Source organism: Sitodiplosis mosellana, unplaced genomic scaffold (genome assembly GCF_009176505.1).
Source record: "Sitodiplosis mosellana isolate CC-2019 unplaced genomic scaffold, AAFC_SMos_1.0 Smas_scaffold_5, whole genome shotgun sequence".
Taxonomy (NCBI): Eukaryota; Metazoa; Arthropoda; class Insecta; order Diptera; family Cecidomyiidae; genus Sitodiplosis; species Sitodiplosis mosellana.
Window position 1 is genome coordinate 951,769 of NW_022595248.1, and position 20,237 is coordinate 972,005.

At 36.7% G+C, this 20,237-nt stretch overlaps 3 protein-coding genes across 4 annotated transcripts; 2 read left to right on the top strand and 1 right to left on the bottom strand.

Moving 5' to 3' along the window:
• Positions 1 to 8,840: 8,840 nt before the first annotated feature.
• LOC129566866 (uncharacterized) lies at positions 8,841 to 10,224 on the bottom strand. The gene is made up of 4 exons (XM_055443161.1): positions 10,090 to 10,224; positions 9,861 to 9,992; positions 9,468 to 9,794; positions 8,841 to 9,243 (listed from the first exon to the last, which is right to left on the bottom strand). Exons 1-4 carry the CDS (start codon positions 10,175 to 10,177, stop codon positions 9,011 to 9,013), a joined length of 780 nt encoding a protein of 259 aa, XP_055299136.1. The 5' UTR covers positions 10,178 to 10,224; the 3' UTR covers positions 8,841 to 9,010.
• A 4,060-nt stretch (positions 10,225 to 14,284) lies between these two features.
• LOC129567028 (uncharacterized) lies at positions 14,285 to 15,355 on the top strand. Its single transcript, XM_055443486.1, has 3 exons — positions 14,285 to 14,561; positions 14,896 to 15,029; positions 15,095 to 15,355. Exons 1-3 carry the CDS (start codon positions 14,330 to 14,332, stop codon positions 15,224 to 15,226), a joined length of 498 nt encoding a protein of 165 aa, XP_055299461.1. The 5' UTR covers positions 14,285 to 14,329; the 3' UTR covers positions 15,227 to 15,355.
• A 2,359-nt stretch (positions 15,356 to 17,714) lies between these two features.
• On the top strand, positions 17,715 to 18,771 carry LOC129566867 (ribonuclease H1-like). 2 transcript variants are annotated; one of them, XM_055443163.1, is made up of 2 exons: positions 17,715 to 17,800; positions 18,274 to 18,771. In XM_055443163.1, the coding sequence occupies exons 1-2, from the start codon at positions 17,790 to 17,792 to the stop codon at positions 18,641 to 18,643; spliced, it is 381 nt and encodes a 126-aa protein (XP_055299138.1). In that variant the 5' UTR covers positions 17,715 to 17,789; the 3' UTR covers positions 18,644 to 18,771. The 2 variants fall into 2 exon arrangements, with proteins under 2 accessions (XP_055299138.1, XP_055299137.1); XM_055443162.1 differs by lacking the exon at positions 17,715 to 17,800 and adding an exon at positions 17,829 to 18,109.
• The last annotated feature ends 1,466 nt before the right edge of the window (positions 18,772 to 20,237 follow it).

Genomic DNA, 20,237 nt, shown 5'->3' on the forward strand with positions numbered 1-20,237 from the left:
TTCCATTGAGCATTAATGCCATTTGAAATGCGAGATGGAGATGCTGTGGAGCAGCAATCCAGCATAAAAGTTAAATAATGGCCTTTCTAATTAAGGCTGACAGCTAGAGTTGCTCGTATGCCACACGGCGTATGTGTGTGTATGTGTGGCGCAGGCGAGAAAGAATGAAAAAAAACGTAGCATATTGTTATGGATCGTGTGTTTGAAGTGTTTATGACTGTTTGCAGATGCCGAGTACCGTATTGTCGAGGCTTTATTGTGTTAAGTAAGCTTTTTGTCGGGAATTTTTCAAGTGGCATTTTTCTCACAACAATCACAATGACGCTGAGTTTTACACTGTGCTCCGTTGTTTGGCCAAAGTGTTCGATTTTGATTTGCACTTGAAACCAATGACAAAATCAAAGCACAAAATGACTCTGCCGTAATTTGGTCGTCACGTGTATAATCCCAAAACGACATCAACTTTGTATTTTAGAATCATGCAAATGGAATTGAATGCCGGAACTCTCTGGTTTTATCGTCTTTCCAACCCATTCACTCTGAACAATAAAATTTTACACTCGCACACCGGAATTAATGTCGAAACATTAAAATCCCGAACACCACACACACACACACACACAATTGATATAAAAACACAAAGCAAAACTCACACTCTTCTCCTCTTTCATTATCCCTTCAATTCTCGCTGTTTGTGCCTCTGTTCACCATCGACGAGATTGTTGCCATAGTTAATTTTTGTGCATTAGTCTCGACGATTTTTTTTCTCCCTCTCTAACAATCACCATTCATTTGTTCTACCTATTGCAAAGTGGAAATGAGAGAAGAGAACCGGTATTCGAGGTGGTTTCAAGCCGATCAATACTGGAAGTAGCTTTTCGACAGTCAACGCCTCCCTTTTGCACGACAACCAAATACCAAAGTTGCCATTGAATGCCGAAAACAAAAGAGTTTTGAGATTAATTGAGCCCAATTAAAATTAGATGATGCTGATTAATTGTTGTAATTGTGTCTTTGTTTGCCTTCGGCGCACGGGGTTAAGTGGTTAAAAGTGGAACGACACACAATAACCGAACCTCGATTTAAAGTGAATTTATAAGAAAAAACTTCCATGTTCAGTTCAGTGGCAGTAGCAAAACTTTTTCGGGAGAATTTATTTTCATCGCATTTAATATATTTGTATGCAAATCAAGCGAGAAGAAAAATTCATGGCACAATTTCATGCGGCAAAACAATGCCCGACTAAAACAATTTGTTCTTCGATTTCTGAAGGAAGTTTTTCCAAGAGAGAATTTATTCTCGCCCGATGAATGGCAGTATGTGTTTGAGGTATTGAATTACTATGCAACAGCAGCAGCAGCATAGTAATTATAAACGAGACGATGATTAATGATACTTTATTCGTTTAATGGTAATGTCGGTTTGACGCAAGTACTTGTTCTGAATGCGGGTTCCGCTCATTTGTGGAAATTACTTAATAATAATTCATTAAGCCCGGCTTCTAAGTGTTAGAAATTCTGATTTCCATTTATCACCACCAACAACAATAATAATAGAGAAAAAAAATCGATTGAACCATAAAATCAATATCGACACATTTTGCCATGGATTCACAATCGAAATCCATTGGATAAGTGAGTTTAAGTGACATTGTCCGACAGAATGCATGGTGTTTGATTTCATGGCAAGCTCGAATGAAGACATCAAGCGCTACACTCGATTCAATGTGATCGATTCGAATTGCAGCACAAATGATAAAATTATAAATACGTTGGCGTGGGACATTGATGACATTAAATAAATGAATGTCGTTTATAAATGGCCCTTGTGATTGTACGTACACGTCTCACATTTCACCCTTGAACGAAATGCACATCTCAGTCGAGTTTCTTACCGATTTTTCTCTTCTTTTTATTCCTTTATTTCGCTCTTGGTGTTCGTGCATTTTTCCTTAATTTTATGGTTACACACAGCCAAAGCGAAAAGGGATGAACGGACAATCAAAGTGTTTAGTTTGCACTGTTGTACAATTGCCGCCCATTCGGTTACTAACTGCGATAACTCGGTTGTTTGTCGAGTTGATTGATTTTGTTGTTCTGATTTCTTTTTCTCGTTCGTTCTTCTTGCCTTTTTGATGCTCTCTCAATACCACTGGGAATTCATACGATTTTGTCATTTCGATATTCTTTTTTATACCCTTTTTGTGTATCGCATCGATGACGACGACGACAACAGAACACAACAATAAAATGCAACATCCGAACGAAAGAATGAGTGAGCGAAAAAATTTATCGGGCAATTCGGTTCATTTATTATCCACAGTTTTACGTTCAATATAAACATAATTTCCTGGTTTTATGTTTTCGATTTCAAGTGCAATCGAATTGAATTGATTCGGGAGAGTGAGCGAGAGACAGAGAACGAGAAAAGCCGGTTCAAGTCACCAAGCTTCTGTATGCAGGCAGTAGCATTTGGTGAAAGTTGAAGTTTTTGCGGACAAAGTTAAATATCATAAGTTAAGTAAGACAACTGTTCTTCGTATCGCATCGACACAGGCAAACTATTGTTTCAAGTGCAGAGTCAAAAAGTGAGAGACTGCTGTGCACAGTGCACATACACATACACACCGAACAAGAGAAATGAACGCAAGTTCAAGCGATATCGTAGCTAAATGAACAGCAATGAAGTCGCATCGGATATTCGACCAGAGTGCAAAATGTGAACGATGAAAAAAAAAGTTCCGAACGAGATAAACGGCAAGGCCAACTCGAATGGATATTTATATCGGTTAATTTATTGCATACGCTCTCTCCTTCGGCTTCTCTCTGCTGGCTGCTGCTACTGCTGCTGGGGTGTGGAGTCATTCAGCATTTCAGGATCAAATACGAAAAATGGCCATGGATACAACAAGAAAGTGCTGATAATATTTTTTTTTTGCTCTCTCATCTCATCGCCATTGTGGGGTGTATAGTGTCTCGAATCGAGACTCCCCAAATGTGTAGGTAGCCGGAGGAGATGCGATATACAGAACATATAATCGCAAAATAAAATTGAGCAGCTTAACGACAATTTTTATGAGTTTAAATGATAGTTTTAGTTGATTCGAATGGATTTTCTCTTTAGCCAAAAGTGCTTTTGTTACAATGGTCAGCCAGAGCCCTCAGCACAATGCACATTTTCGGTTCGAATAAAGTTTATTGTTATTGTCCCCTCGATTTTGGCATCGAGTAACTGAGAGAAAAAATACGTAATTTTATGACAGCATTGGTGTGTGCATGGGTTTTCATTTTTTTGAAAAGTCCGAAATTTCATCAAGCCAACTACAGCCATTAATTGAAAGATCCAGTTTCCACTCCGAAAGACTTCGGTTCCAAACACGAAAAACTTTTTCCACACATTTCACCAAAACCGAAGATTATTTCGTACACTTGTGCACGATAACATTGGCTTTGTCTCGAAATGACTTGCACACGTTGAGTGTGAGAGAGCGCGTCTATAATAAATCTACGATTCACCACATAAATTCTACTTTTTCCCGGTTTTTATTCCGCTTCCATCGCACGTTCTCCCCTTTTCGAATCGGTATCGAAATAGGAAAGTTTCTCTTTTTTTCATCTTGCTTAAACGGAGAAAGAGAGCTCAGCTTCTCCGACACGGAACAAAATGTCTAATTCGGGTGTGTATGGTGGTGTATAAATTAAAAACTAATTAACGCTAGCTGTAATTAGCCCAATGCTAAAGATGGCAAACGAAGAGTACATGAGACAAGCAAAAGATTGATACCAACACACCAGCAACAACCGTACGAACGACAGAAAGCGAACCAACGACAGAGAACGAGATGAAAAAAAAACATCAAGAGATTTAATGGAAATGGCAGGAAAAAAATCGTGCTAAAATTAAAACAGCAAATTCGAAATAGTATAGAAAAGTGAATGAGACAAGAGACGGTTGAAAAAGTCTCTGGCCAAAAACTCGAAACATTGATTTCCAACTGTGTAGTATGGATTGTGTGTTGGTTGGTTTTTGTATATGTGCTTCGTCGCTTTTTCCTTCCATTCCGTGTGTATTCCATCAAAAAGCGTAAATGAATGTAAACAACGAGTGTACAGAGAAAGGAGAAAAAAAAATTATTTACAAGTTTTCCATTTTCGTTCGGAGTTTTGAGCGTTGTTTGTTTCCTCGTCGTCGTTTTGTGCATTTCAAATGTGTTGTTGTGTTTTTTCTCCGAAAAAAAAAGTATTCTATCAGTTCTCCTTGATTCATTTGTATTCATTCCAAGTGATATACTTTTTAAATGCACGACTGAATTCTGTAATAGATACACAGAGAGCGCACCGAAACCGACAACATTGAAACTGCAGCGAAAATGTTGAGAGCACTCGCTGTCACAGCGAGAAATGGCATCGAAAAATAGAGAAAAAACACAAGCTTGGCGAGGACAAAACAGGGTAAGGGAGATGTGCACTCAGAGAGCGAGTAGAAGGCATAGCGTATTTGTGTTTGTGCAATCGAAAATGGAAGCGAATGAAAAACGTTCGCCCGTTCGTTCGCTCTCTCTCTCAAAATGCCATCCGTGTTTGTCGTTGACTAGTTGAACTCGGCCAAACAAATCGTTTGTCGGTAGCATAAGCGTAGTGTAGTGATTCGTGCGCGCATAAGTCAGATTTGTTCAAAAAGCATCGAACACGATTTGCTTCTATTCACTTTCCACTTGACTGCAATCGAAAATATACACAGGAGCAGCAGCAGCAACGATGGCGCATTGGAAAAAAGTCGAGAGAGAGAGAGAGGGCGAGAGAGAATAAAATCTTGCTGCAAAAACAAACACGAGTAATATTCTTTAAAGCTCAATCGCATCGAATCCCCAAGTGACATTGTCTGCAACGCAAATCTCTGATGTGAAGAAGGGGAAGAGAGCGAGAACGCTCATTGGCACCCGGAGACACTGAAATTCAATCGGGAAATGTAGACGATTTTAATTGGTAAGGTGTTTTTCCGTAATTAATTCCAATCATCGGAATTAAAACGCAACCCCAACTATTGGCTCAATGGCTCAACTCATCGATGTAAAAAGGGCAAAAGTTAAAGAATTTTATTAGTCAATATGTCTACATCAACCCAAAATGCCCTGCGTCTCTCTCCCCACCTCTCGATGAATTTATTAGTTTCCGAAAATGGAAAGTTTTCGAGCAGCTCGTTTCCATTTATAACATATGGCGTAGCAAAATTTTGACAGCATTTTTTTTTCTGCTGCTGTTTGTCGATAGAGCTGAAAACTTCCGTTCAAAGTTTTTCGCAACGGATAAGCTCATTCGCATCAGCAAATCAAGATTGGCAATAAGAAGTTTTTTCTTTCTGGCATAAATTACGTTGAACACGTTAAATGAACATGCGTTTCACTTTAAAATGAGAAGCAAACCGTATCACGTAACATAAATACTTAACGAATGTTGGCACTTTTTCCATCACACACACACTCACACATCACTCGAGGGGTCAATTCAATTCATTCTCGCATCTTGTTCTCGGAGCTCTTACGCTTGCATCACACACATTCCGACTGAATGCCACATGAATTATTTACTATTGGCCAGAATTCAAACACAACGCTTTTTCTCTCTCTCTCTCTCTCTCTCTCTCTCTCTCTCTGTGTGTGTGTGTGTGTGTGTGTGTGTGTGTGCTGACCCAATTTCATACGCCAACAAAGAAAAACAAACAATCGCAATACGGAGTAGCATCGAAAGCGAGAGAGAGGGAACAGAAGGCAAAGAAAAAAAATGATAATAAAACAAAAAGAAACGGAATGGAAAACAATCAGCCGAGTAAGCTTCTTTCGATGTTTTTCTTTCGTTTTTTTTTTATATTCACGATTTCGGCTTTTCTTTGGCCATTCATTCAAGCGAATCAAAGAAGAAAAGACAGTGTGAGTGTGTATTTTAGTCGAGGACCAACGCCGAATTTGTTTAACCTACCAAATGAGAAAAAATAATGGAACATTTCAACTGTAAACTGCTGAACTTTACAGTTTTCTCTCTCTTGTCTTCTTCGTATCACACACAAACGAGCATTCAAGCCCATGGGCTGCATTGTTTGAACGGCAACGGTTTTTTTTTTCATTCGGTAAACAAAAAAAAAGAAAGAAAAAGATTACGTTTGATATTTAGAAAAAAAAAAGTTTTCATTTTGTTGAACTGGTTTTCTGATGAGCGTCTGTTGTGTGAACGATAAATAGAAATCCAACGACAGTTGCTTTTTGCAGATGGTCGCCTCTGAGACAGTTTTAAAGTAAAAAGATTAGACAAAAATGTTGCTGTTGTCTTTTTTCTTTCTTTTCAAACCGAAACGGGGACGGGAGAGGGAGAGAGAAAAATTGCAAAATCAGACGATGGAAATGAGCAAATTGTGTTGGTGTCGGTTGCTGGAAGAAACAACAAGTTTCTCTCCAAATTACAATTTATCACAGTGAAATTGTTGACGTTTTTTGTTTGATGTTCGTGACTTTGGTGCTTTTTTCCACTCGGATCGATACTTCTATCCCGTTCTAGTGGCAAAGGCGCGTTTGTTTAGGAGTTTGTGTGTATTTTTTTGTTCATGTCACTCACTTTGTGCGAAAGACATGCACAAAAGACATTCAGTCAGTCAGCTCCATTGCAAAGTGTCTATGCGTCAATAGACGAATCGAGAGCAAAGCGAGTGAACGTCAAAAGGTTTGAGGTTTTTCATTTTAATTGTTTTGCATTGCTTGATTCACGTTTGTCCTCCCGTTCCGAACGTGGAACACCAAACGCACAAAGGGAGAAAAGAGAACCGAAACCGGAAGCATTAAATCAGTTGAAATTGTCTCACATCCAGTGCCGTGTCACCGCGTCACAATGCAAATAACAATGACTTTTGTACTCGGGCTGCGTTTTAAATGTATTTACGTAAATCGTTTACATTTTCACCGCTTGTGTCCGTTTTGTACGCGCGTTCATTTTTGATTTAAATAGGTATTATGGTTTGGGCTAAAGCTAAACGCTTTGGCTAAATCACCCAATTTAAAATCGGATCGAGCCGAAGATTTGGAAGCATCGACACCTTTGCACAAGCAAAATCCACCTCAAACCAAACTGCAGACGCAATAAATTTCAAACGCAGGCAAAGCACCGCAGCTGAATAGAGCCAGCGTTCGCTGGGCAAACAAAGGACACGAACGATATAATGATAGAGGGAGTGCAGAATGAGAGAGGGTGGCTGAATGGCTGGCTTACTCTCGCTGTCCAAATAATCGATATCAATGTGATGTGATGATATTTGCTGCTGTTACTGCAGCAACAAAATCGTCCCATTCTAACCCTCGCCTCAAACAAACTCACACAAATTTTACTAATTATGCAAAAATAAATATCCACCACCACCACCGTCGCCGCCATATAGTTTCAAGCCGGCAAACTGTCGAGATCCCCAAAATGACATTCATACGATTTCAACATTAATTTTAAAGCGAATTCTGCGTGACTTGAATGTACAGCACCAAATTTACGGCCGAATTTCGGGGAGAACATCATCAATGAGAGAAGAGGAAATGGAAGAAAAAGATTACAAAAACACATTTTTTAATGTTTCGATTTATTTTTAATCCCGGCCTTTTCTCCATCTCACTCTCACTCTCGAATTGTGAATACGCACAAGAAGACTGTGTTGTAATTGTTATGAGATTTGCTGGCAGACACAAAATCTACGGCCCACCAAACAACAACAACAACAAAAAAGGTAAGGTTTTAATGTTGCGATGGATGTCGATTGGCTTAAGTTCGTAATGAAAATCCGTTTGCTATACAAAAATGCTATCACTGTCGAATCGAAAGCTGGAGATTTTAAGCGACGATTATTTTTTTCTCGTATTCATTTTTCATTGTTATTTTTGTGTGTGTGTGTGTGTGTGTGTGTGTGTGTGTGTGTAACGAATCCGAGGCACATTTCCATATTGAACGGTGTTATAAAAAGCGAGGCAGTCACTTTAATTGCCATTTGTGTTTAATATCTGTTGAGCTTAATGGCTTGTGCAGTTGAGAGAGTGCTATAGAAATAGGAAAAATCCTGCAACACTCACACCTTTCTCCCCCATCTGCCGCTGCCGCATGACAACAGTCAATGTTCATTATGTGTGTGTGTGTCTCGCTCATTTGCAATAAAACATTTCATTTGTAAGTTTTATTATTGTGAATATGGATATGTGTGCTCAAATCGAGCAAATCGAAAACATGTCTTTGCAATTTGCGTCTAAATGCATGCTCCATCTCTCCCTGCCCCTCACTCATTGTGATTTAATAGCGTTCAACAATATTACCAACGATTATGAAAATGTTCTACCCGAAAAAGGGGTTTAGTCATATATTAATTGTGATTTATACGCGACGTATGTTTGCACAATTCGTCTGCCACATTGTTGCCACGAACGAAACATTGTCGCCGTGGAATGAGCATTTGGAGCTAAGCGTTTTGCTTGAGAATGCGAAACAAAAATAGAAGTTTATAATGATAACAACAACGTCAACGAAGACAACGTCGATGGTTACTATCTAAACGAACATTGAAAGGTGCGCGAGTGAGCTATTCATGTCGAGCATATTGAAAATAGCGTCATTATTAACAATAAAATTTATGCGGATGTTGAACACGTTCCTATCAAGCAAGCTGCAGTAATAACCAGGTTTACACGATTTTAGACGTATTTATAGACGTTACCTTACATGATATTTACACAAATACACCGTCGCACATTTTCACCCTTTCAGCTTGGTTCAGCTCAAATTAATAAAATACACTGCAGTTTATGGTAGACAACTACACTTTATTTATGATATCTACTTGCAATGACATCTAATCAGAACGGATACTAATTTAATTGACCACATTTAATTTACTAAACTACATTTTGCCCTGACAATTTTTCTAGATTTTTCAAATTGATTTCGGTGAACACGAATGTCATAAATTATTCAATTTTTTATTATTGGTTATGCATTCATTTTTTACCACCAGGTGTCCACACAGGGAAGGGCGATTTAGCGGATCTATCTTCGAGAAATCCAGGTCGACCACCAGCCAGCGCATCTCCCAAAGCATTTGTAATGTCCTTAATTTCAAGTTCCATATTCGCAAGTAGTCGATACATTTTATCAGCTTGAGGAGGTAGCTCATTCGGATGGATGCGCCGTTTTGGTATACAATCTGGTCTTGGCGGATTACAAAAGTCATCTAGAAGATTTGAATGTTTTTTTTTTAAGTTCAGAAAGTTTCAGAGGCGAAATTTTGCGAAAAATTGTCATTTTTTAAACTTTTTCTATTTAAAACTTGAATTGGTTTTTGACAAAATTCGGCTCTTTTACCAACTAACGTGAATTTTGTCATCAAACTATTTTACATCATAAATATTTTAAAAAATTCCTTACAATTTGATTGTTTGAATGAATACGACTTACTTGCAACATTTCGCTCAGGATTAATCGCATCATAGTTGCTGCTGCCTTGGATTGGTACACCAGAATTAACGGTAATGTACTGAGCAGGTGGTTGAACAACGACAATTGGCTGCCCTTGGGGTGCCAATGGACTTGCTGGAGTGGTTATTTGAACGTATGGTGAGTATGAAGGTGATCCATTATTCATTTCGCTTAACAAGAGACCGACCATGCCATTGCGAATTCGAGTTTTATCCAAGGTCGAGTTGAAAAGATTGATAGACATTCTATTGGTGTAATTCGTCAACTTGGTCGTTTCGGTGGAACAATCATCTCGAATAACGCTTCCTGTTTCGGAACAAAAAAAAGTCTTTCATCTACTGAAATTTCTAAATTTAACTTCAAACACCGTACCATTTATACTCAAACATGTTCCACATGATGTGATAAGAGAGGCATTATTAATATCTACACTGTATTTACTCATGTAAAAGCACATGTGTGACTCATGCAGTGGGCAGGTAATTGGTCCACATTTTAGATTATCTAAAAATCAAAGCAATTATTTCACAGAATGTTGTTTCTTTATTTTCTCGATTTTCACAGAAAACAAAAATCGATTCTTCAATCGATTTTTTCTCACCATCCACAATGTCAATGATTTGATGTTCATCTGCCCAAACTCTGATCGCGCCACATAGGCACAAAATTCCAATAAAAATGTGTAACATCTTGAAATTCGATTAACCAATTAATTGAAACGTGTACACGACACCAGTTCCAAATTTAAACTAAGATAAAAAAGCGATCGACGCTGCTGAAAATAACATTGATTCAAGTTCAAAACCAGCATTGCCTTGGATATGTCGACAGATATGTCGAGCACAAAGCAAATAATGACGAAAAATGAATAAATAAATTAAAACAGATGTTTTTTTCTAACTGTTTAATCACATTCTTTTGTTTCTTCCGCTATTTGTTTCAAGTGGGTACGCGTGCGCGACACACTTGCCGAATTCTTTTTATTACATGAATGATCGTAATTATTTGTGTTATTGATTTACGTGTGCATCATTCCATTTCGGTGGTACGTGCGTTACCAAGTTATGAAATTCGGTCGATGCAGACACCGTATTTGCATTTTTCATCAAATTTAAAAATAAATTGAATTGTCAATTGCGAGACTAACGGTTTTTGTCTGTCGCTGAATCACGAGAAATAAATATGGGCTTAGAAAATTATGGCGACACTTCAGCAGAAAAAAAAAGATCAATAAAATATTCGGTCAAAAGCACCGAATAAAAGTATGATTCATCGCGTATGAATATTGATGTAGTATTTTGTGCAGTTCAAATGGTCTGGTTAGAACGCAACTCGTTCGTCTGGGTAAGAGAGAGAGAGAGAGAGAGAGAGAGAGAGAGAGAACTTTTTGCACTGTTTTAATCGAAAAACCCACAAAATTCATAAATCATATTTGGTTATTGTCTTTTTTTTCTCGTCGAGAGAGGGTTCTTCGACATCAAACAAATGAATCGTTTGGTTCGTAAAATGATGCCGGCACAGTTTGAATGGCTTCCGTTTTTGGTGGCAAAAATCAAACATCTTTTTACGATAAATCCTTTCTAAATCGTTCCCATGTGACTCGAATACGTTATAAAGTGAAACAAAGCAAAAAACCCCCAAAACCCGCACAAACGCAAAGCCAACATAAATAGCAAGCAAACGAGTAGAGAGAGGGTGGAGGAGATGAAGAGAGAAAAACACTATGTGAAAAGTTTTAAAATAACATATATCATACATTTGCCTATCTAATTTACATTTCCTCTACTAAAAATAAATATGCATAAAAACCGCATCTCGTAATACCTATAACGATCACTAATACAGCGGCAGCCGCTTGTTGTTTTTTCCATACGAGAAGCTCACGCATTGTGTCGTTTAGCATATGTGATTCATTTTCGTTTTATGTTTTCTCTATCTCGCTCTTCGTCGCTCTCGCTTTCGTTCTTTCTCGCTCTGTCGATTTATTCTATTTCGCCTGAGCTCGATACATTCGAACTCCTTTTCGTCGGAATATCTATGTGTCTGTGTGTAAAATAAAACATTTCACTTTATTCCTCTCTACTGTCTATTACTCACACCACAAACAACAATCAGAGCGGAGAAAAACTTTTCTTCGCAATAACAATTTGATGTGCTTTTTTCATGCAATATATCGTTCATCGTTGTCGCTTGCCTTGCCAGTCTTCGCTTTTGGTTGCTGGATGCGTGCTTGTGAGCACAAGTATTTGCGTAAATCCATACAAAATGTTGCGTTCGTTTCTGTTGTTATTCCGTTGTCTTGGCTCAAGTTTTTCCAGCTTTTGCCTGAATCTCTTCGTTGCCGAAGATACATCTGTATCTCTTTTTGAAATTGTTGCGTTCGGTTTAGTGAAATTCCATCAAATCAAATGATGGTTTCTGTAAATTTTTGACAAGGGATTTGCTACATACGATTTACAAAGCCACCACAATATTCAAAGTGGCATCAACTTTCGTTGTTGAGTGTTTCATCGTCGTTTTATGACAGTCGGCGTTGCGTTTCGCGGCATGTGAAAGATAATGTGCGACGGCAGAGTTTTTCGGGAGTTTTTGCTGGAAGCCCTTTTCGGTGTTGTTTACGGTGTGTGAGCTTGGAATTCAAAGCCATTGCAAGCGAAAGAAAGTGAGTGAAAGAGAAAGCAAAGAGAGGGAGAGAAAAAAGGCGAAAAAGAGAAAGAAGGAGTTAATCTCGATAGATAACTCGTAGACTTGTATACGGGTGCGAATGAGAACAACGTTTATCTATAAATATTAGCATTTATGTTTTTGGATCATCGTTCGTTTTTTCTCGTCTTATTCTTCTTTTCGCCACTTTATTTTTTGAGGGTTTTCCACCGAAACAGATAACGAATATATAAATATAAATATGACTTCGAAAATGTATGAATAAATCCATGGAATCAACGCTCGGCTGCAAGGCAAACACATTCACATACCGCACATTTTTGTATACAACTCCAAATGGAATTTACTTAATAGCATTTTCTATATCAGAAAATTTTGCGCCGAATTTTCGACATTTTTCGCTTAGGTTTTGACATGCTCGCTTCGCGCCAGTTCAATGTAACAAACATTCGTTGTTTTTTTTCTCATTCTCGAACTGTTGCTCGGTTTAATCTCCAAGGTAATCATGTCACATTTTGTCTGCAAATGAAATAAACTTGACGGTTTTATTGATATTTTCACCGCATTGTTTCGATTTTTAAGCCTTTTTTCACTCTCTCTCTCTCTCTCTCGCTTGCTCGCTCGCTCGGCTGTCAAATCGAAATTAATTCTCGGTTTGTCTAATGTGACTGTTGCCACATATCGCGAATAAATTTAATCGTTTCTCAAGTTGAACACATTTTCCAAAAGTTTATTTTTCCCAATAAACTTCTGTCTGTATCTCTGCAAATCAAAAACTTCGCTCCCATTGTCTCCTTCGAAAAGTGTTTATCTCGTTCCCAAATGCGACAAAGACTCGACGAAGATTTATTCGTATTAATTTAGTGGAATAATGAAAACACTCGATTATGGCTTGTGGAAAATGAATTGAGCAACGAATTTTCTCGTTTAACCATATCTTGAGCATACACCTCGTATAAGAACCAAATTTTCTTGTGGCGCCATCTAGATGGCTTGCGGGGCGCAATGTATTTTAAATTGTTAGCTAAGTTTTTTCAGCTTAGTACAGAACCATTTTTGGCAAAGATACAAAAGCATGCTCGAGGTATGCGTTTAACTTGCCAAACATTGGTGAAAACAAATGAATGCCAATGTCTACAGCACCACAAAACATCAAGTGAGCGAGCGGGTGAGAGCGTGCGCGAGCGCACGTCATGCAACATCATAAATAATCTCTTCCGGCCGCATTTTCATTCCCCATGCTATTATCACTCTATCACTTACACTGCACACAAGTGAAAGGCCACACGCGTGATTATACACTCGCCCCATGATGTGAAAATCGAAAGCAAGAGAAGAAAAAAAATGTAATGAAACTTACCGAAGAAAAATGAGGTTGAATCTAAGGAAAGGATCTCAGTCACGTGGATCACAATCACCCGAGAACAAAAAAGAACTCAAATGGAGGAAGCAACAGAGTACGCTTGAGCTCTTGGATATTTTTATATAAATGTTCATCAAAATAGTTACATTATCTAACAATTCATGACGTGCCTTGGTATTTATGATGCCATGAGATAAACAAGCGTATGAAATTTAATAAATCGCCCTTCACTTGATATCATAATCAACCAAATCATTTATAAACGATTCATTCAGTTTGATACGTGCAATTATATTCGGGACGATTTTCGGTATATTGCTGCTGCTTTGAAGTATTGTTTCTTTTTTTAGATCGGATGGAACGAAATATGCAACATGGTTTAATGCAACACAATGTTGAATATTTTTAGCTCATCTGAAGTCATTGTTTCAAATCTAGTCATGTGTTAGATTTCACTATCCAATTTTGATGATTCAATATATGGGATTTCCCAAAACTAAGAAAAAAAATTCAAAAAACGACTATTTATGGCCAAAACCTAATTTATTTACCACCATAGTTCCATTCACATGACTAAACGTCGTCATATGACTTTGTTCCATGTTAATTATCAGTAAAAATTCGAATAATGCCGAATTTGTTTGGTATTTCGTTGCAATTTTCACAAATTCTTTCTTAGTTTCACAACATCCAAAGTAGTCGATAAAATTTTAGTATAAATATCAGCTGTATCTTGATCAAAAATCCATTCTAGTTTCCACTGCAGATAACTACTTGTGTCTCTTCAATAAACTGGAAATAAGTGCAATTCGAAATGATTCGTTCAGTCATTTTTGTAGTTTTAATCTCAATCGTATTCACGCAGTGTTTACCACCAAACGATAAAAGCACACCGCTTAAATTGAACAAATCAATAAAAGCCAATTCGTTAAACGGAAAGTCGTTGGGAAATTTTACTAAATTGTTTGATGCTAAGAAATCAAATCTTAAACAAATCCATCCTTATCATGTAGAAAAAGAATACAAATTTGGAGAGCGTGGGGAGGGTAAGTGTAGAGTTGATATGTAGCAATCAATGCATGGAGAGAATAACACTGTGCGGTTTTTGGTTTCAAACGTGATACAAGTTGCTAATTCTTTATATTTTTTAATTTTAAAAAGCAAGACACAAAACGGCCCCGCTCTAATACATTTGTAAACTTGACACATCGCACGCTTCGCTACATCGTGCGACGTTCATACATGTTTCTGTGTCTTAGTGTGCGGTGGTAGTATCAAGTTGACATTGTCAAAATAATGTCTGTGTTGATGCAACCAACTTCAAAGCGGGGCCTACTGACGCACTGTTTTGTGTGAGGCTCTTTGTTTTTTTTTCTGCAGATGATGGTCTGTTAGGCCTTTCCTTCGAAGTCAACTATTTTGATGGTTTACGAGATCTTGAGTTCATTGTTGGCTATCCCAACACTGGACCCGGCAAATTTATTGTGACTTATGTGGAAGTTTATGTTTTCCAGGTATAATAAAAAGTATCTTCAAAAAAATGTGTTCATGTATTCATATTGAATGATGTTGGTTTTAGGAGTCGAACGATGGATCTGCAGAAATTTCTAAAGGTGGAATAGGCGAGCAAGGAGTTGAGATTAAAATTTCAGCCAATCAAATTGATGATTTCCTATACTACGAAGCGGCGTTTTATGGCCACCAATATTGAATCTTTAAACCGGACATACCGTATATATTTTAACTATAGTTATAACTATAGTCATACTATATTGAATACTATTTTATCTTCTTCACATTTAATGGAAAATTGAATGAACAATATAATAATTCACTTATTATTTTCAATTGTTAAACGAAACTAGAACGAAATCATTACTTGAGTATGCATTTATTATGGAAATTTATTTAAATAATCACTCTTTGGTGAGCACAAGCTATATTTTCTTGGGAATAGAGATGTTTTTTCATCATAAAGCCAATGAATAAAAAATCCGATTGAAAACAATTTCTTTTGAAGATTTTTTTCATTTTTAAATCGAAAAATGAAATGAAGAAAAGAATTGTACTTTGTTGTAGGCAATCACCCCGTATTTGTATGGAATTGGAGAGATAATCGCGCGAATGCCGTTAGTCAGCGCCATCTCATATCTCGTCGGCCAACTCAATTTAGATTTTTTGCATTCATTTTATTATATTTAATAATAAAAATGATAAAAATAAATAAATGATGTGAAGGGCCAATAATGATTCGAGAATATGTACCTTAAAAACATAATCCTCATAAAAAAATATAAAAAAATTTGTTCATAAAGAGAAACACTCAAATCATTCTCTCCACGTCTTCATTTCATTCTCTCCACATGTTGTTTGTAATACGAATAGCCGTAATTGTAGAACGGAATGAGAGATGGCGCATAAAACGGCCATCATTTTAGCTATACAAGGGAATCTTACATGATTGGTTGTAGGTATAAAAATGGAATAACAATTTATATTCTTCCTTCCGTCAATCGTATTAATTGCCCAAAATTACGTTACTTATTGAATTTGCATTTCTTGAAAGCAACTTGACTTGGAATGTGATTTGTTGGGTATGATACATACAAGGAATTCAGAAGAAGAAGAAGAATAGTTAATAAAAATAAAAAGGATCTAAAGAGATAGTGCACCGACAGTCAAAGCAGTAATTTAAATTGAATGTGTACACCGGTACTAGATTATTCTCAGAAAGATAATATTTGCAGTCAGAATTATGACAATATTTCGGACAGATACTCAATCATTTTGCGGAAATTTCAATTTTTCCTCTCATCGTGGTTTATTCAATGAATTGAATACACGGGATTGAAGAAAATAGTTTCACAAGTAAATTAAAACTGCGCCGGAAATTTCTATATGATTCAAAATGATGGAAAAACCCAATTTTTCTATGGACAAAATTTCCATTCGCCTGACTTAAATTGGTGGCACATGACTAAATTGAGCAAATTAGAAAAATGTTTGGAATTTCATTGCATTTTTTGTATATTCTTTCTAAGCAGAGATTGCATATTTGCTGCTGAGTAGGCCTGAACTGAGCTGAATTTGCTAACTCAGGCGCCTGAAGCGGTATTTTAGCGCACTTACGGTGCAAAATTGTTGTGGATCGCTGGTATCCACCCAAATATAATTGATAAACAGCGTGCAATCCCGTTAAGGAGACAAACGAAGGATATGCAGAAATCACAAAGGGTGGAATAAGCGAAAGGGAATTTGAAATTAAAATCATCGCCAAACAGACTGATTGTTATTACTACGCCGTGGTATTCTATGGCTACCAAAAGGAATAATAATTTGGTGCTAATGAAGGAATGACATATATTGGAATCTTCAACCAGACATATCACGTTTCATTCTAAATGGTTATATAATTTTGGATACCATTTTTCTATTTTTCATATTCAATAAAAATTTAATTAAACAATAGTTTGCAAATGGATAAAAGAACTATTTTCTTTTATTGGTGGAATTCACTTACTACTTACATTTGTTAATTGAATTCATTACATTGCATTGAATCGATAACACACTGACTGCAATTATCCAACGTTTTCATTTATTCAAAAAATATTTCAATCAATCTATTTCTGAATCATAATAAAGTGCTCGGTTGAATTGTTCAAAATTTATTTACTTCTTTCGCTAACTATGGCATCTATTTTCGTAAAAAAATGTAGTTGAATTTTGACCAGTCCTTCTTTTGTTATCTCCTATATTCTTTGCTCGAAATTCAATCAGATATGGGCAAAAAATGCCGCTAGGTGTAATTTTCGAAATTACTAGTCGTTTTGGCTGAATGGTCTGTGCCTTGTGTGCGAATTTCCAATGTGGTTTCATTGGAAAGAAATACCATCCACAACTTCCACCAATACAAATATCGCACAACAAAAGACAGAAGTATTCTGAGAGAACTTCTTTCGAAACTCATTACCACTACTCTGAAAAATGCTTTGCATGCGTTTTCAAAACCATTGTCATTGGCATTTAAATTCATCCCATAAATTGGTTTCAAATAACATTTTCGCCACAAACAGAGATGTCTTTTGTTGTATGAGTTTATTGACATCGGGTGCTCACGTTGAAGTTTCCTTTGTCGCCGTACAGTGATTGACATTTATGCAGTCATATTTAATGTTTGAATCTGCTATAAAGTCACAAACAAGTGTTCTGTCGTTAGTATTAGTGCACGCACACGCACATCGCGCTCGACCTTTCTTATAGGCTTCGCTGAGATGAATCGCCGGTAAGCCATATTGGAAATTTGCACACAACACTTTCACAGTCGTTTTGTATGACAGCTTCAATTTCTAAAGTGTCAAGTATCAAATCGCACATTCTCATTGTGTTAAGGAAGTTAAAGTGAACGGATTTATTTTTTTAGTTTGATTGTTCGAAAAAGAAGAAGAAAAAAAGTCAAAAAAATGAATCACAATAAATATATTGTGGATGACAACGGCTTCACTAACGTTTATGTGAGCGGTGTCCGTATAAAAGCCGGAACACCACAAGAAACGTCTGGTTACAGTGTTTACTGGGGCCCCGGAAATCCATTGTAATTATGTGATTTTTTTTTGTAATCATATTTTCCAAAATCGTGTGCATAATCAGATTTTCGTTTGGCAATTTTATTCGTGAAAAATTACGATCTACGCGTTATAAAGCTGTATAGTCATTAAACGAAGTAACATCTGTTTTTTCTCATTTTCATTTCGATAGCAACGTCAGCATGGGCACTCGCAAAAATCTTTCCGAAAATGCCGGCGAAGTTGAAGGTGCAAAAATGGCTTTCAAACAGGCAGCCCGATTCAATGGCTTGAACAAATTGCGCATGAACACCAGCTCCAAGTCTTTATATGATGCGGTGACTGATTCGATGGCCAAGTGGAAGGAAAGCAATTGGCGCAATGAGGCGGATGGACGAAAGATTCGAAACTGCAGCGCCTACAAGAAATTGAGCAACGCCATAGACAACGTTGTTGTTGAAAAACGAATGGATATCGAATATAAATACATTTCAGCACGCTGGGGTAACATTCACCAAAACGAAGCCGATCGAATGGCCACAAACGCTGCCGAACGACGTTGAACATTTCGTGTACCGTGCACACAAACAACATTGTATTGCAGAAGATATAGTTTTTTCATTGTTAAATCACTCTCACAGATTTGAATCGAATGCAATGTTTACGTTGTAATAAAAAAAAATTCAATTGCGGAAATCTTGTGCATTTTATTGAATTGCTTATGAGCAGAAACATGACCGACAAAACCTGGTAAACAAAACGGTTTTATTTTTGCATACGCAAACGTTTTAGGTGTTTGTTTGGTTTGAATAACTCATTATAATTTCGACCGTGTGAATAGCATATTTCAGAGGCCAATCGCAAGAAGACATTCGCATTCATTTCAATTGACTGCCTTCATGGTCCACACACTATATTACTTGAATACTGAATTAATACAAACTGAGCAAAGTGAACTAAATGTTGACATTTTGGCGTTGAAAAATCCAATGAATTGAAAATACAAAAGCCTAAAATGGAATCAGTGCTGTCCCTGACTGGAGAAGATTTTTAGATTTGAAAAAACGTCTTTCTTTACAAGAAATTTCAGCTAGTGCTCACAAAAGAGTGATTTATGTAAATAAATAAACAAATTTCGGCAATCTAAGTTTTGTTTTCAACGTGACGAAGGATGTTATTACAAGGCTACCAATTATTATAGCGGGAAACAAATTTTGAGCGAGGAATGAAGAAGATGTGAAAATGGCAATTTAGTGTTTGCTTTGTATGCATTTACTAATATTCTGAAATCACATTCTTTATCAAATAAAGTAAATAAACGGACTTATGCATTCACTTTCCGAATTTTTATAAAATAATTCATCAGTGGCCAACGATTTTCTCAAATTAACAATGAAATTCAATGCTTTCGTTTCGATGCGATAAGTTAATTGAAAAGTGTAAACAAAAAACAATTCGTACCTTTCATGAAATGGCTTTATAAAGAAATTGAGAATAAATTCTCTGTGGATTTGGCTTTTCAGTACATTTCGAAATGGACAAAATCATTGCTGTGTTGAAACAAATGGCTTCAAAGAGATTTTTGTTTATTCATTTAGTAGCATGAGCCTGTTTGATAAATTTCTTCTAGAAAGAAAACCAGTAATCTTGATTTTTTGTTTGCACACAACGGTGTGCTGAAAACGAAAGGATTTGATGAAATAAATAACTTTCAGTCAGACACACTAACTACATTTTACACACACATTTTCATTCATTCAAAAAATCTTTTAATCAAATGTTTACGTGGAAATGAAAACCAAACATTTTTCAATCACGAAAATATTGTGCGTTTTATTGAATCGCTTATAAGCATGATTAACACGATTGGCAAATAATGGTATATTTTTGCATGCACAGAAGTCCTCGATGTTGGTTTGATTTGGAACAAATCATCATACTTTCGACTGTTGTTTTTTATTCGTTCTTCTTTCAACATGGACAACCGTTATAGAGGAAAGTTTGCAAAAAAAGAGCAAATTCACAATTGATTATTCCAATGAAAGTTACTCTTTATTGACTGATATAGAAAATTGAAAGGAAATATTTCTTTTCGAAAAAACCCTTTTAAACTTGCACATTTCAAAGTTAAAGAACCGTGTTTCGATGAATTCGAAT

What these genes read in the sequence shown, in the direction of transcription:
- LOC129566867 (XM_055443162.1), top strand. Translation starts at nt 17,979, where the DNA reads ATGAATCACAATAAATATATTGTGGATGACAACGGCTTCACTAACGTT. An exon ending in TGGGGCCCCGGAAATCCATT is followed by an intron (nt 18,110 to 18,273) that starts GTAATTATGTGA and finishes TCATTTCGATAG; the next exon opens with CAACGTCAGCATGGGCACTC.
- LOC129566866 (XM_055443161.1), bottom strand. Translation starts at nt 10,177, where the DNA reads ATGTTACACATTTTTATTGGAATTTTGTGCCTATGTGGCGCGATCAGA. An exon ending in AACATGTTTGAGTATAAATG is followed by an intron (nt 9,795 to 9,860) that starts GTACGGTGTTTG and finishes GTTCCGAAACAG; the next exon opens with GAAGCGTTATTCGAGATGAT. An exon ending in TCCTGAGCGAAATGTTGCAA is followed by an intron (nt 9,244 to 9,467) that starts GTAAGTCGTATT and finishes CAAATCTTCTAG; the next exon opens with ATGACTTTTGTAATCCGCCA.
- LOC129567028 (XM_055443486.1), top strand. Translation starts at nt 14,330, where the DNA reads ATGATTCGTTCAGTCATTTTTGTAGTTTTAATCTCAATCGTATTCACG. An exon ending in ATTTGGAGAGCGTGGGGAGG is followed by an intron (nt 14,562 to 14,895) that starts GTAAGTGTAGAG and finishes TTTTTTCTGCAG; the next exon opens with ATGATGGTCTGTTAGGCCTT. An exon ending in TGGAAGTTTATGTTTTCCAG is followed by an intron (nt 15,030 to 15,094) that starts GTATAATAAAAA and finishes TGTTGGTTTTAG; the next exon opens with GAGTCGAACGATGGATCTGC.